This window comes from Staurois parvus, unplaced genomic scaffold (assembly GCF_062004578.1).
Source record: "Staurois parvus isolate SC_StPar_1 unplaced genomic scaffold, SC_StPar_1.0 ptg000361l, whole genome shotgun sequence".
Lineage (NCBI taxonomy): Eukaryota > Metazoa > Chordata > Amphibia > Anura > Ranidae > Staurois > Staurois parvus.
This window is the reverse complement of record NW_028318157.1, coordinates 17,658,691-17,672,361: the sequence shown is the minus strand read 5'-3', so window position 1 is coordinate 17,672,361 and position 13,671 is coordinate 17,658,691. Positions and strand designations below refer to the sequence as shown.

At 38.0% G+C, this 13,671-nt stretch overlaps 1 protein-coding gene across 7 annotated transcripts in view; it reads right to left on the bottom strand.

Moving 5' to 3' along the window:
* Positions 1–13,671, bottom strand: part of FGF13 (fibroblast growth factor 13) — a 489,250-nt gene that overhangs the window by 91,164 nt on the left and 384,415 nt on the right. For all 7 annotated transcript variants that reach the window (XM_089684975.1, XM_089684977.1, XM_089684974.1 and 4 more), the window contains one exon: positions 4,335–4,438. In XM_089684975.1, the coding sequence (XP_089541101.1) occupies positions 4,335–4,438 (104 nt within the window). The remainder of the gene's footprint in view (positions 1–4,334; positions 4,439–13,671) is intronic.

The window sequence follows — 13,671 nt, the reverse complement described above, 5'->3', positions numbered from 1 at the left end:
AGTTTAAGAAGAAGAAAAAAGGTATGTACTGTGGAAGAGATGTCCTAAAATGGGTACCAAATACATGACGATGCCATAGGATTAACATACCCCTACTGCATACTAAAAATATAAAGAAGGGATTGTTCAGAGGGCACATTAAAGTTCCACAGCATACATTTGTTTTGACAGCATCCTCATACCGCTTAATCAGACCCCCAAAGGTTCCTACATAAGATACCAGTTTTCCGAATGTCAGTATTTGAATATAAACAATAAAAAACAGTGCTAACATTTACAACAAGAAATATTAAACATAAGACTATATACAGTATCAAAGTCCATAATAGTCCAAAGTTCATCTATTCTATAAGTTTTGTCATAAGTGGATGTGAACGTGCAAACACTCCATTAATCAAAAAGGTGCATACAAATAGCCACAGTTCATCCGTTAGCTAGATGTGCATTCACCCACCAGAGAAGAAACTCGTCCACCATGTAACACCATTTACAGAAGCCTCTTACCAAATAGGATGGACCATAAAGCTTTAAATGGTCAATCACGCTCTAGTTGTGTAATCATCCAATGGCTTCCTGGTGGACACTGAGTAACGCCCCTCTGCTTCCAAGTGATACCATTAGAGAAAAGAATATACTTCCATTGTGAAGTATGCTGAAACATGAATTTTTATTTAGATCCAACAGTTGCACTCATGTGTCACATATACACCATTTAACATCACAGCCTCATCACTCAGGATAGCAATAGTAAGCTGATAGCTTACATTGGACACTGGATTCCAACAGGATACGTGATGATGTCTTGTCTTGGTTTGGGCTTGAGATTAGGCACTAAGCATTGCACTATGGATGGCTACTCTACCCCTACCTGAAAGGTTGGGTTTTTCAGCAGTATTCTGAAGGGTTATCATGCATAAAAATATTACTGCTCAAAGCAGTCTTACAGATAATCCACCAGCCACAGATGCATACTGGGATCCAATTCCTCCCTGCACTATCCAGATACAAATCAACAGGCTGAACGTCTGCTGTTTTCTCTAGATATTTAACATGTGCTATTGCTAATCGTGTAAACTCACAAAGCCAGACTGTGGCACACGGCTCACTGCCAGACCCAACAGTAGCTTAGTCATGAAGGTAGCATAATTGTATTATGGTATTAGCAATAAAGATTTTTTGGATATCAAGACATAAACAGTGTAGGTGCAGCTTGTTTGTTTGTAACAGTATCCTGCAAGGGGTGAGCTATCAGAGTAAAGATATGAAGTTGTATACTATGGTGGCATTGTATCCTATGTAGTACTAGGATTAATTTATATTTCTTGTATGCAGTACAGCTTTACTGATTGCTGATCAGTTAACAGGGTAAAAAGGAAAACATACAGTGCATCTATAAAGCATCCTAGTGATCTAGTCGAGTAATGACTGAATTCCACTGTGACTCACACTGTTTTATTATAATTACATTGGTTTTTCAAAATTAGTCTCTACATTAATACAACTGCTTGGGGGAGATAGAGTAGTATTTGGTGTACATTTAGGATATGGCTGCAAAATATGTTTTCAAATAGTAATTTATAATGCCTGAGTATACCTGTTTACACACAGAACAGACATACCAGACACAAGATTATCAGGAAGGAAACCTCACCATTGAATCATCATTAATCCAAAAGTGAAGGTTCCTGCAGACAAAATGCCAGTTATCTAATGTTGATCAGAAACTTAAAGTAAATTGTTAATGAATGCTATGCACCATGAACTTGTCAGAATTCACCTGCATTTTGCTCTAGTTTTCCCACATTAGGCAAAGAAACAGGTTTACTTCACTAAGGGGAACTTTGATAGGGCTTGCCCCCCCCCCCCCCCCCAGCACAAACTGCAACCAGCATAAGCAAAATCCAGGTTCACTGTAAACATGTAGGAGGGAAGGTTTACTGTTCTATCCCTTGTATCCTAAAAGTGAGGTCCCAGTTGGGTTTTGAAAAAGATAATAATGCTATAGAAAACTTCTTACACCTTACGGTGTACACTAAGGTGCACACTAAGGTGCAGTATTTATAGTTTGTTAACTTGTACTTGGTTGTAGAGTCACTTTACAGAATCTAACATGTTCAAGGGAAGGAAAGCCATATACTGTAAAGGTATGTAAGCAACCCATCAGTCTATACTATTTGTGAGGGATTGTTCTGTATGTATATTTTTTTATTATTATTTTAAAACAACTTTTTGTCCTTTCTAAACCAAATATATGTCGTCCAGCAAAAATTATTTGTTTTATAGAAATATTAGGGTAAGCAAGAATGTCAAATAAGATGCATTTCCCAATAAAACCATTTAGATGCAATGCAAAAGGTAGCATCAACTAAACTACAGCTCTGTTCAAAAAGAAAAGAGGAGAAAAAAATTAAAGCTTTCAATGTTTTATAAATAGACATATTCTAATATATTTCTCAAACATTCCCAGTACTGTTCTGCCTCTAGGTACAGCAGTGCAGCTTTGCTGAACTTCCTTTAGGGGATCGTGCTTACTAACAGAGGGGCAGTCAGGTGCCAGAAGATGTCTATCAGCAGCTTAGTTTAGGTTGGAGCAGGGGCATGGCTTGCAGATCCAAGGCTTATGGGCTGTATGTTTGCATTGACGCACACAGCATTGGCTCTAATCTTGGTGGAAGCATGCGTACAAGTGTAATTTCACCCTGTAAGGGTTCAGCCACCCTGACATTTTGTAAACCTCAGAAACTATTCCTTTATTTCAGTGGTTATTTAAAAATGTTGGTTGGACAGTGTCTAAATTCAAAACTATTTATCTAAAATACAGCCAGGTGTTTCAAAACAGATTGTTTGTTTTTACCAGGTTAAGATATTTAAACTATGGCTTTTATTGCATAGAGCTTAGGGGAAAAGACATAGATCCACCATTAATGTTAAGATGAGGTTTGAACATTCTTCAGTTCCTGAGGTTCCCCTAGAACTTTTTTTGGATGACAAGGTCATTTTGTACCCTGCATTTTTATTTTATTTTTGCATTTAAAGATGATCCTAACATATTATGCAAGTTTTTCTATGGACAGATGTGGATTGAAATTTGTTAGTGATCTGATGTTTTGCTTATAGTTATCAGCAAGCAATAAATCAATACTGCATTAATCTGGTGCTAAAGTGGGAAGCAGAGCTGCTCCATGATGGTCACCAAATGCAGAAGCCTTTTGATTACTTTGTGCTGTTGAGTACTACTGCAAAGTGCTGAAGAGTTCATCACCCAGCTTGTGGGCTTCTTATCCCACAAGATGGTTGATGAACTCCCATGCTGATCACTGAACCCTGACAATCACTGCCAGCCCTGCATAACATGCCTACAGCTACAGAAACACAGCTGCCTCAGCAATGCTTCCCACTGGTATTTAGAATTTCAGTGATTGCATTGCACAGGCCACAATCACATCTCATCATAGATCTCAAATTTGGGAACACGACAACCCTTTCTAGCTTATACAATGATGTAAGGAAGGAATAAAGAAAGCAATCCTAAAACAGGTTCAGAACTACCCCATCTTCAGAGCTATGACCAAATACTATTACTATCTTTACCATTCTGCTACAACACCAATGCTGGCCATAAAATAACACAAAGCATTACACTAGAAATACTGTGATGCACAGGAATCATTCTTGAATCAGAAGAAATTTACAGTCAGTAAAACACATCTATTTAAACAATTTGGACAGCACAAATTGATTTTCAGAGCAGAATAGTTGTAATATCAGACTACTAAAATAGACATTTTTAGAATCCAGTAATAGGAAAACATTTTACGTATGTGGGTTATACATAGCAAAATATTATACATAATGAACCAAATATAAAATACTAGACTAAGAAGCAGCCCTGACCTGTCTAATACAATAGATCATAGTTATGTATTTGACCGCGTTGACATGGTATTTACGTACTAGCCCCACATCCACTATAGTATGGCAATACAATTGGAGAAAATTGGTATATCAAATACATGGAAGCTGATTTTCCACTCCAGTTTTAGTAAGTAACCCTGGAGCAACCCTGCACAGAAACCAATCAGCTTTGAGGTTTTATTGCCACAAGCTGAAGTTAGAATCTGATTGGCTACCAGGCACAGCTGCACCAGATTCTGAGTGCACCAGTTTTAGTAAATCTCTCCCATTGATACCAGGATGTCAAAGGCTGGAAATCTCAGAGGACCCACAAATATTCATCAGATGTAAAACCCTTCTGCCGAATGGCAGAGGTCATACCAGTTCCTTCAGGTAGGCAGAGTATTATATACATTAGTTCAACTATAAAAAGTACTTACTGATGTGTATAAGTACCCATCACTGTTCATTGCCAGATATAATTTTGTTTGAACGCCTTGAATAGCCACCACTCGTAGGCCAACTGGTATGAGGTTAAACAAAGCTGAAAGAGCAAAAGATAAAAATAAATAACTAAGCATATTTAGATCAGTTTACTCCATGCGCTTAAGTATTTTCAAGCATTGCAACTAGCTTCATAATGGAGCCTCTTAAAAGCATCAAGTAGCGATAAGTGATCCACTATTTCATAGTGACAGTAATTTATCACTATATGTGATGCACATCTACTATTAATGTAAAATGCTGCTGCCAAATGAAATAAGCAGATATAATTTAAAACAGACCAGCGCTACATTAAACTATCATAATAATAAAAAAAGATGTGTAATTATTTGTCTTCTGTCGAATAATTTATTGAAACTCATTCCCAAGAGACATTTATTCAAAGCGTAACATTACTTCCTTAAACCTAAAGACAAATCATTTTGATTTTACAGCTAAAACTGTTATTTATTTGCAAAGTTGTGCTGCCTGTTTTCTTTACAGTGAAATAAACCTCATGAAATATCTCCAGTACTTTTATTTAAAGTAAATCTGTCAGTACGTTGGGTAAGGCTCTTACATACTGTATGTACCATTTAAGCAACCTGAGTCTGTGTGGGGTTTATTTACTAAAGCTGGTTCACTCAGAATCTCGTACACTTCTGCATAGAAACCAATCAGCTTACAGGTTTTATTGCTAAAGTTTAATTGAACAAACTGAGGTCAGAAGCTGATTGGCTACCACACACAGGTGCATGAGATTCTGAGTGAACCAGCTTTAGTAAATAAAGCCCGGTGTGCCTACTTAGATATAATCAAGCCTTTGATAATATATTTATAAACAATATAGGGTCTGGCATTAAAAATACCGTTTTAGTCTTTGCAGATGACACCAAGCTGTGCAGTGGAATATCATCCTTACAGGATGTCTCCAATTTACAAGCCAACCTCAATACACTTTTAATTGGGCAACTATGGGGCAAATGAGGTTTAATGTTGATAAATGTACGGTTATGCACTTGGGGGCTAAGAATATGCATGCATCATACATACTAGGGGGGGTACAACTGGGGGAATCAATGGTGGAGAAGGATCTGGGGGTTCTGGTAGATCATAAGCTTAATAATGGCATGCAATGCCATGCTGTGGTTTCCCTCATCTGGAATATGCAGTTCAGTTTTGGGCACCGATTTACAAAAAAAGAACACTGGGGAACTAGAGAAAGTGCAAAGAAGGGTGACCAAACTGATAAGAAGCATGAAGGAGTTCAGCTATGAGGAAAGATTAGAGGAACTGAATTTATTCTCTCTTGAGAAGAGGAGATTAAGGGGGAATATGATCAACATGTATAAATACATCAGTGGTTCATACAGTGAACTCAGAGTTATTCACCCTGAGGTCATCACAAAGTATAAGGTAGCACCCTTTACATCTGGAGGAAAAGAGATTTAATCTCCAAATACGGAAAGGTTTATTCACAGTAAGAGCTGTGAAAATGTGGAACAGACTCCCTCAAGAGCTGGTTCTGGCCGGCTCAGTGGATTGCTTTAAAAAAGGCCTGGATTCTTTCCTAGATGCACAGAATATAACTGGATACTAACATTTATTGGTAAAGTTGATCCAGGGAATATCCGATTGGCTCTTGGGGGATCAGGAAGGAATTTTTTTTCCCCTACAGTAGCAAATTGGATCATGCTTTGCTGTTTTTTTTTCTTTCTTTGGATCAATTGTGGGTATAGGATTATAGCTTTTTTTTATGGTTGAACTAGATGGACTTTTGTCTTTTTTCAGCCAGACTAACTATGTAACTATGATAACAGGCACAAAGCAGTTTCGAGTGGTACAACTCAATGGAACCTATATGCAGTGTTAAAGATTTAATTGCTGATTACAAGAAATTAAAAAGCAATAGGAACTCCATCTTAGATTGTAGGTTCTAACGAGCAGGGCCCTCTGATTCCTCTTGTACCAAATTGTATTTTGACTGTAATGTCTGCCTTCATTTTGTAAAGCACTGCGCAAACTGTTGGCGCTACATAAATCCTGTATAATAATAATAATTTCTGTAGTGTCCCAGGTCTCTTCAACAATATTGATCTCACCCCATATGTGACAGAATCAATTTACATTTTAGACCTTCTCAATGGCATACAAAATATAGGACCCTTGCTACCAAAAGCTTAAAGATCAACTCAGACTTCCCTCTCCCTTGTAGGCCCCCTACTGTAATTGTTACTTTTTTCACAAAACCTACCTTTTTCAAAGTCTTTGGGGAGATCATGAAGCACGGGGGCCTTTTTTGTCTCGTCACCACACAGCGGTGCACCTCACTAAAAGTCTTTGTGGTGATATGACACCGTGGGGTTGATCTACTAAAACTACAGAGTGCACAATCTGGTGCAGCTCTGCAAAGAAATCAATCTTTCACCAGGTTTTTTTTATCTTTGTCAAAGCTTAATTCAACAAGCTGAATTTAGAACCTGATTGGCTACCATGCACAACTGCACCAAATTTAGTACTCTGCAGTTTTAGTAATTCAACCCCTCTGTGTCACTATGTGATACTTCAATTAAAGTTGAAAAAAAAAAAGTAAGCTTCCTACTGGAGTTGACACTGACACTATCCTGTACAGTTAAACACTGAGTTTTACCATGCAGACATGTGAACCACCTTGCAGCAATACAGAGCACTTCATCACAATTGTACATACTGTTATTATTACTTTGTGTACACATGTGATTCACTTTATACTTTGTTGCATTTTTAGGATTATTTATTGTATCTGTTGGTTGAGAGCAGCACTGCTCTCATACATATTGGTTTGGGAATTATTTATACACTTTAAAGCAGCAAGTACCGCTAAAAAGGGTTACATCTCAAATTGTATTGCAGCTGATTGGCATAAGATTAGAAGTGTGAACCTAGCCTTATTGTCAGACCCACTATCATGCACTAATAAATAATTTTTTTATATATAATGGATTTGCAGACATATGTGGTATGGATTCATGTAACAAGTGCACCTTAAATGTAATGGGAAACTATATTTTTTTTCTATGGTTGCTTGCAATTATGGAAACTTCTTATAACTATCCTGGACCTGTTCTTGTGCTAAAAATGTCCGCTCATTAGCCTTATTATTTTAAACTTTCACAGAAATAGTGAAATAAAATGAAACAAAAAAGTTGATACCAATCAAATACACGGAAAAATGAAAAAACAGAAATACAAACACTAATTAAAATTAACTACCATTACTACACCCCACCGTTTACCCCCCTAAAAAAATACATACTTTTGTGAAGATCAGTGAGCAAAATTACAAAATAAGACATTTTCCCTCTAGCTTAATTTGACCAAGAGCTAATTAAATTTCACCAAAGTCACACTGCCTATCCCTAGTTATCAGGATGCAAAAGTAGTGTTGCTACTACTACTGACTTTGGTTTGGATGATGCAGACTCAGGGCTTGCAGCTTTACTTTTTTTTTACTACTACTTGAGACTCACTGACCTGGAACAAGTACATTTACAAGGTTCTAAGATGGCTATTTTTGTCTTGACTAGCTCAATTGGCTGGACTAATAAGGCAGAGAAAGCTTGATGGCATCAACCATCCAAGATGCAGGTGGAAGGCTTATGCAACGTCTGGACAGATAATGCTGGGGATCCAATTTTGTTACACATCTTTTCAGAAATATGCTAGCAAAACTATTAAATATTTGAAGACAATCATGGGATAATATTGGGAATGTTTACTTTTAGACTTGAGGCCCATCTTAGATGTTCTAATCTCATCCTCTTATATAAGGATGAACACTAGAGGAAGCATTTGCTCATCTGTATATAAAAAAGTATATTAAAAATATGATACAGCAAGTAAAAATATCAAATTGATAATTAGGTCCAGAAAATATTACAGAAAACATGTACTCACAGAAAATATACAAGATTTACCTTTAGGGTCCATGCACACTGGCTTAAAAAACACAGGGGTTGATTTACTAAAACTGGCGAGTGAAAAATCTGGTGCTGCTCTGCATAGAATCGAATCAGATTCCAGGTTTTTTTTTAAAAGCTTAATTGAATAAGCTGAAGTTAGAAACTGGCTACTATGCACAGCTGCATCAGATTTTGTACTCTCCAGTTTTAGTAAAACAACCCCACGGCTCCTAGAGTAGTTTAGCATTTTGCCCATAGAAGCAGCTAATGTTATCCTATGTGTCCATGCACATTAGGTAGTCTAGAGGCGTTTTTAAAGTTCAGTGTTTAGAGGCACAAAAAAACCCTGTTTTCTGTTTTTGAGAGCGTGTTTCTGGCAGAAAAAAAACGCTAAACGCTCCTAAACGCTAGTACAAAAAAAGCTCAAAATTTCAGCAATTTTTTTTTCTGCCAAGAGCACTGCCATTTATTTAATGCACGGACCCTAAAAGGGAAAGTCTATTTTTTAATGTGTTCAATAAACACAACCTAATTTAACCCACCAATAAAAGCTGTATTTTTACTGATTGGAATACATAATGAATTGGTTCCTTTTCTTAAATAGTTCTGGGCAGTTATTCCTATACACTGCATATTGAGGGAAAATTGTGCCTGAAAAGTTAATCAACGGAAGCTAAGAAGAGACTACTAAAATGAATTAAAAGTTAGTAGAATGATGTCAGTGCAAACTGGAAAGTTATCTGCTAATGATGTTCTATGCTGCATAATTACTTGGGTTAAACTCATTTAAGAGAGGTTAATGGAGAAGCAAAAGTACAGGTTAAACTCAAAAAATTAGAATATCATACAAAAGTTCATTTATTTCAGTAATGCAACTTAAAAGGTGAAACTAATATATGAGATAGACTCATTACATGCAAAGCAAGATAGTTCAAGCCGTGATTTGTCATAATTGTGATGATTATGGCTTACAGCTCATGAAAACCCCAAATCCACAATCTCAGAAATTTAGAATATTGTGAAAAGGTGCAACACCGACGTACAAAGCTGTCCACCATACTGCCCTGAACTACATCACTGACCTAATATCCAAGTACCACCCAGCACGCACACTCCGCTCTTCACAAGACCTCCTTCTCTCTAGTTCCCTGCTCTCCTCCTTCCATGCCCGCCTCCAGGACTTCTCCAGGGTGTCACCCATCCTCTAGAACTCCCTGCCCCAACCCATCAGATTATTACCTACTCTCCTCTCCTTTAGGCGCAACCTGAAAACCCACCTCTTCAGGGAAGCCTACCCCACCCCCTGCTAACTTGCCAACCGCCTCCACTCTTCCTACCACCCCATCCCCCACAGCTATTTCCTCCTGTGCCACCATCCCCTCCCTCCTAGATTGTAAGCTCGAAAGAGCAGGGCCCTCGATCCCCTCATGTTTTGCATTGTATTGTTGTTGTTCTGTCACATTTTCTGTCCCCTTTTGTAATGTACAGCGCTGAGCGAACTATTGGAACTTTATAAATACTGTATAATAATAATAATAATATTCTCAGCTCAATGTGTCCCACTCTAATCAGCTAATTAAGCCATAACACCTGCAAGGGGTATCTGAGCCTTTAAATGGTCTCTCAGTCTGGTTCAGTAATGCAGGCCATAGATGGGGAGAAAAACGGCCGATTTTTCGTCCGAAAATAAAACCGGCCGATTATCTTATCGTTAGTGGACGATTTTGTCGGCCGTTTTTCGTGTATTTTGGACTTTCAGATTATCGGTGATGTTGGAAAATTTTCGAAAAACGCCCGACTTTATCCTCATTGATGGTCAAAAACGAACGATCGTTTTCCGAAAAAGGATCACAAAGGCCACAAAATGACATCATTTCCCGTTATAGGTTACTCATTAATCGGCCGATTTTTGTAATAATTGGTGGTCAGGTAAGTTTTTTAGACCGACCGATAGTTCGTTAATCGGCCGAAAATCTGCCGTTTTTCTCCCCATCTATGGCCTGCATAAGAATCACAATCATGGGAAAGACTGCTGACCTGACAGTTGTGCAGAAAACCATCATTGACACCCTCCATAAGGAGGGAAAGCCTCAAAAGGTAATTGCAAAAGAAGTTGGATGTTCCCAAAGTGCTGTATCAAAGCACATTAATAGAAAGTTATGTGGAAGGGAAAAGTGGGGAAGAAAAAGGTGCACAAGCAGCAGGGATGACCGAAGCATGGAGAGGATTGTCAGGAAAAGGCCATTCTAAAGTGTTGGGAACTTTCACAAGGAGTGGCTGGAGTCAGTGCATCAAGAGCCACCACACACAGACGGATCCTGGACATGGGCTTCAAATGTCATATTCCTCTTGTCAAGCCGCTCCTGAACAACAAACAACATCAGAAGCGTCTTACCTGAGCTAAAGAAAAACAGACCTGGTCTGTTGCTCAGTGGTCCAAAGTCCTCTTTTCTGATGAGAGCAACTTTTGCATCTGATTTGGAAACCAAGGACCCAGAGTATGGAGGAAGTATGGAGAGGCACACACTTCAAGATGCTTGAAGTCCAGTGTGAAGTTTCCACAGTCTGTGTTGATTTGAGGAGCCATGTCATCTGCTGGTGTTGGTCCACTGTGCTTCATTAAGTCCAGGGTCAATGCAGCCGTCTACCAGGAGATTTTGGAGCACTTCATACTTCCTTCCGCAGACGAGCTTTATGGGGATACTGACTTCATTTTCCAGCAGGACTTGACACCTGCCCACACTGCCAAAAGCACCAAAACCTGGTTCAATGACCGTGGGATTACTGTGCTTGATTGGCCAGCAAACTCGCCTGACCTGAACCCCATAGAGAATCTATGGGGCATTGCCAAGAGAAAGATGAGAGACATGAGACCGAACAATGCAGAAGAGCTGAAGGCCGCTATTGAAGTATCCTGGTCTTCCATAACACCTCAGCAGTGCCACAGGCTGATAGCTTCCATGCCACGCCGCATTGAGGCAATAATTGCTGCAAAAGGGGCCCAAACCAAGTACTGAGTACATATGCATGCTTATACTTTTCAGAGGTCCAATATTGTTCTATGTACAATCCTTGTTTTATTGATTGCATGTAATATTCTAATTTTCTGAGATTGTGGATTTAGGGTTTTCATGAGCTGTAAGCCATAATCATCACAATTATGACAAATCACGGCTTGAATTATCTTGCTTTGCATGTAATGAGTCTATCTCATATATTAGTTTCACCTTTTAAGTTGCATAACTAAAATAAATGAACTTTTGTACGATATTCTAATTTTTCGAGTTTCAACTGTAATTTTTAATATTCACAAAAACTGTGGCACGGCAAGGCATAGCCTCAGGCTGTTAATATAGACTGGTATTGATTTAAAGGTAACTGGTGTTTGTTTGGAGATTTTATATGTTGATCATGCAAATACAGTTGATCATGCAAATACTCTGAAATACATGAATGCATACAGTTCCTGGTACCGGTATGGATCTACTACAAGTATGAATGTGCTTTATTGTAACAATAAAAATACCAGAAACATAAAATTGCATTTTCTCTGAAAAATATACTGAAAACAGAAAAAAAAATGCACTCAAATCCATGGCTTTATTCAACGGCATCTTGGTAAAAGAACGATCAGGAGAAGCAAAGTTATAAAAACATATAATTCTTTACTAGAAAATCTGCATAAGTCAAAAAATAGCTACAAGCTTATTAAATAATTCAATGCAAACAGAAATGCTAATTTCTAAATTGAAGTAAACTATAACAAACAATCAGGTGTCTAGTTACTGTAGTAAGATTAAGAAAATCCAGACTATTTGTTATTTGGGCTACTGCACTTTGGCTTTTTGATTTTCGCCTTATCAAATAATTCAACATGTGCTCAGAATGCCTTGCACTTATATCATAAATGTCTATCACTATCACTGCAGTGCCAGGAGCAATATGTACGCAATGTAGTACTTTGTACCAATCAGATTTCACCACTACAGTGTAATCAAAAGATAAAACATTTCTTATTGGTTGATATGGGATAACAAGCAGTTAAATTCCATTGTTTCCAGGTAAATATGGGGAACAAAATGAACACTAGACAGTCTGGTGTTATTAATTCAATTATACTCGGTTTCTATCATTCTAAGAAGATGCTACTGTCCTGTCTCCTCCCAACTTCAACATACACAGAATCTGTCTTTAATGTCTAGTTATGTGAATCCTACCATTAGATTTTTTTTGATAATACAATTTAATTGGCTAGTTTAAAGTCTCTCATTAATATCAATGGTAAAGTCAGATGTGTGTTCAGTAGCAGGCTTATTTGATGCAGTGCAATGCAAAGTCCAATACAAAAATTGCTAATGAATAAAGTGATGTAAGAATGGGGTAGCACAGTGGCTAAGTGGTTAGCACTTTTGCCTAGCAGCACCAGAGTCATTGGTTTGAAGCCACTACCTGCCTGGAATTTGTATGATCTCCTTCTGTCTGCGTGGATTTCCTCTCATACCCCAAAGACATGCTGGTATGTTTATTGTCTCCTGTCTAAATTGGCCCTAGTATGTGTATGTATGAATGTAAGTTAGGGACTTTAGATTGTATGCCCCTTGAGGGTTATGGACTGATGTGAATAAACACTATACTGTATGTTGCGCTGTGTAAATTGATGGCACTATATAAGTACCTGTGTTAAATAAACAATGAGGACATGCAAAGTGCAGAAATAAAACTTCAGTTTATTGCTGTCAGTTCAGTTAGGAGTAATTTCATTTGCACGGTGCACTTTTCATATTCTCATTGCTCTTTGCACTACCTTATTAAAAATGCCTGGCTGTGCATGTGTTTTTGATAACCCATAGCTCCACTTTTCTAAAAAAAATTGATATTAAAAGCCAGGGCAATAATCAATGTTGCCAATATTTTTTTCAAATTCATGTTTGTGTGGACTCCTAAAAGGATACCAGAATTTATAAATTAAATTGGTTGCATCCCATATGATCCCCCTCACCATCTAATCAATTCTGGACATGTAAGTACTTGCCACAGCTCGTTCTGCCTAATTCACAATAACACAGCCTGGCAGCAGTTGGAGATAGAGATCTAATGCGCAAGACCCACCAGTTATTTATTTATTACAGGTGCTTATATAGTACCATCAATTTATGCAGCACTTTACATATATATATTGTACATTCACATCCATCCCTAACCCTCAAGGGGTGTACAGTCTAAGGTCCCTATCTTACATTCATACATACACATACTAGGGCCAATTTAGACAGGATCTACCAGCATGTCTTTGGAGGGTGGGAGGAAACCGGAGTACCTGGAGGAAACCCATACAGACACAGGGAGAACATGC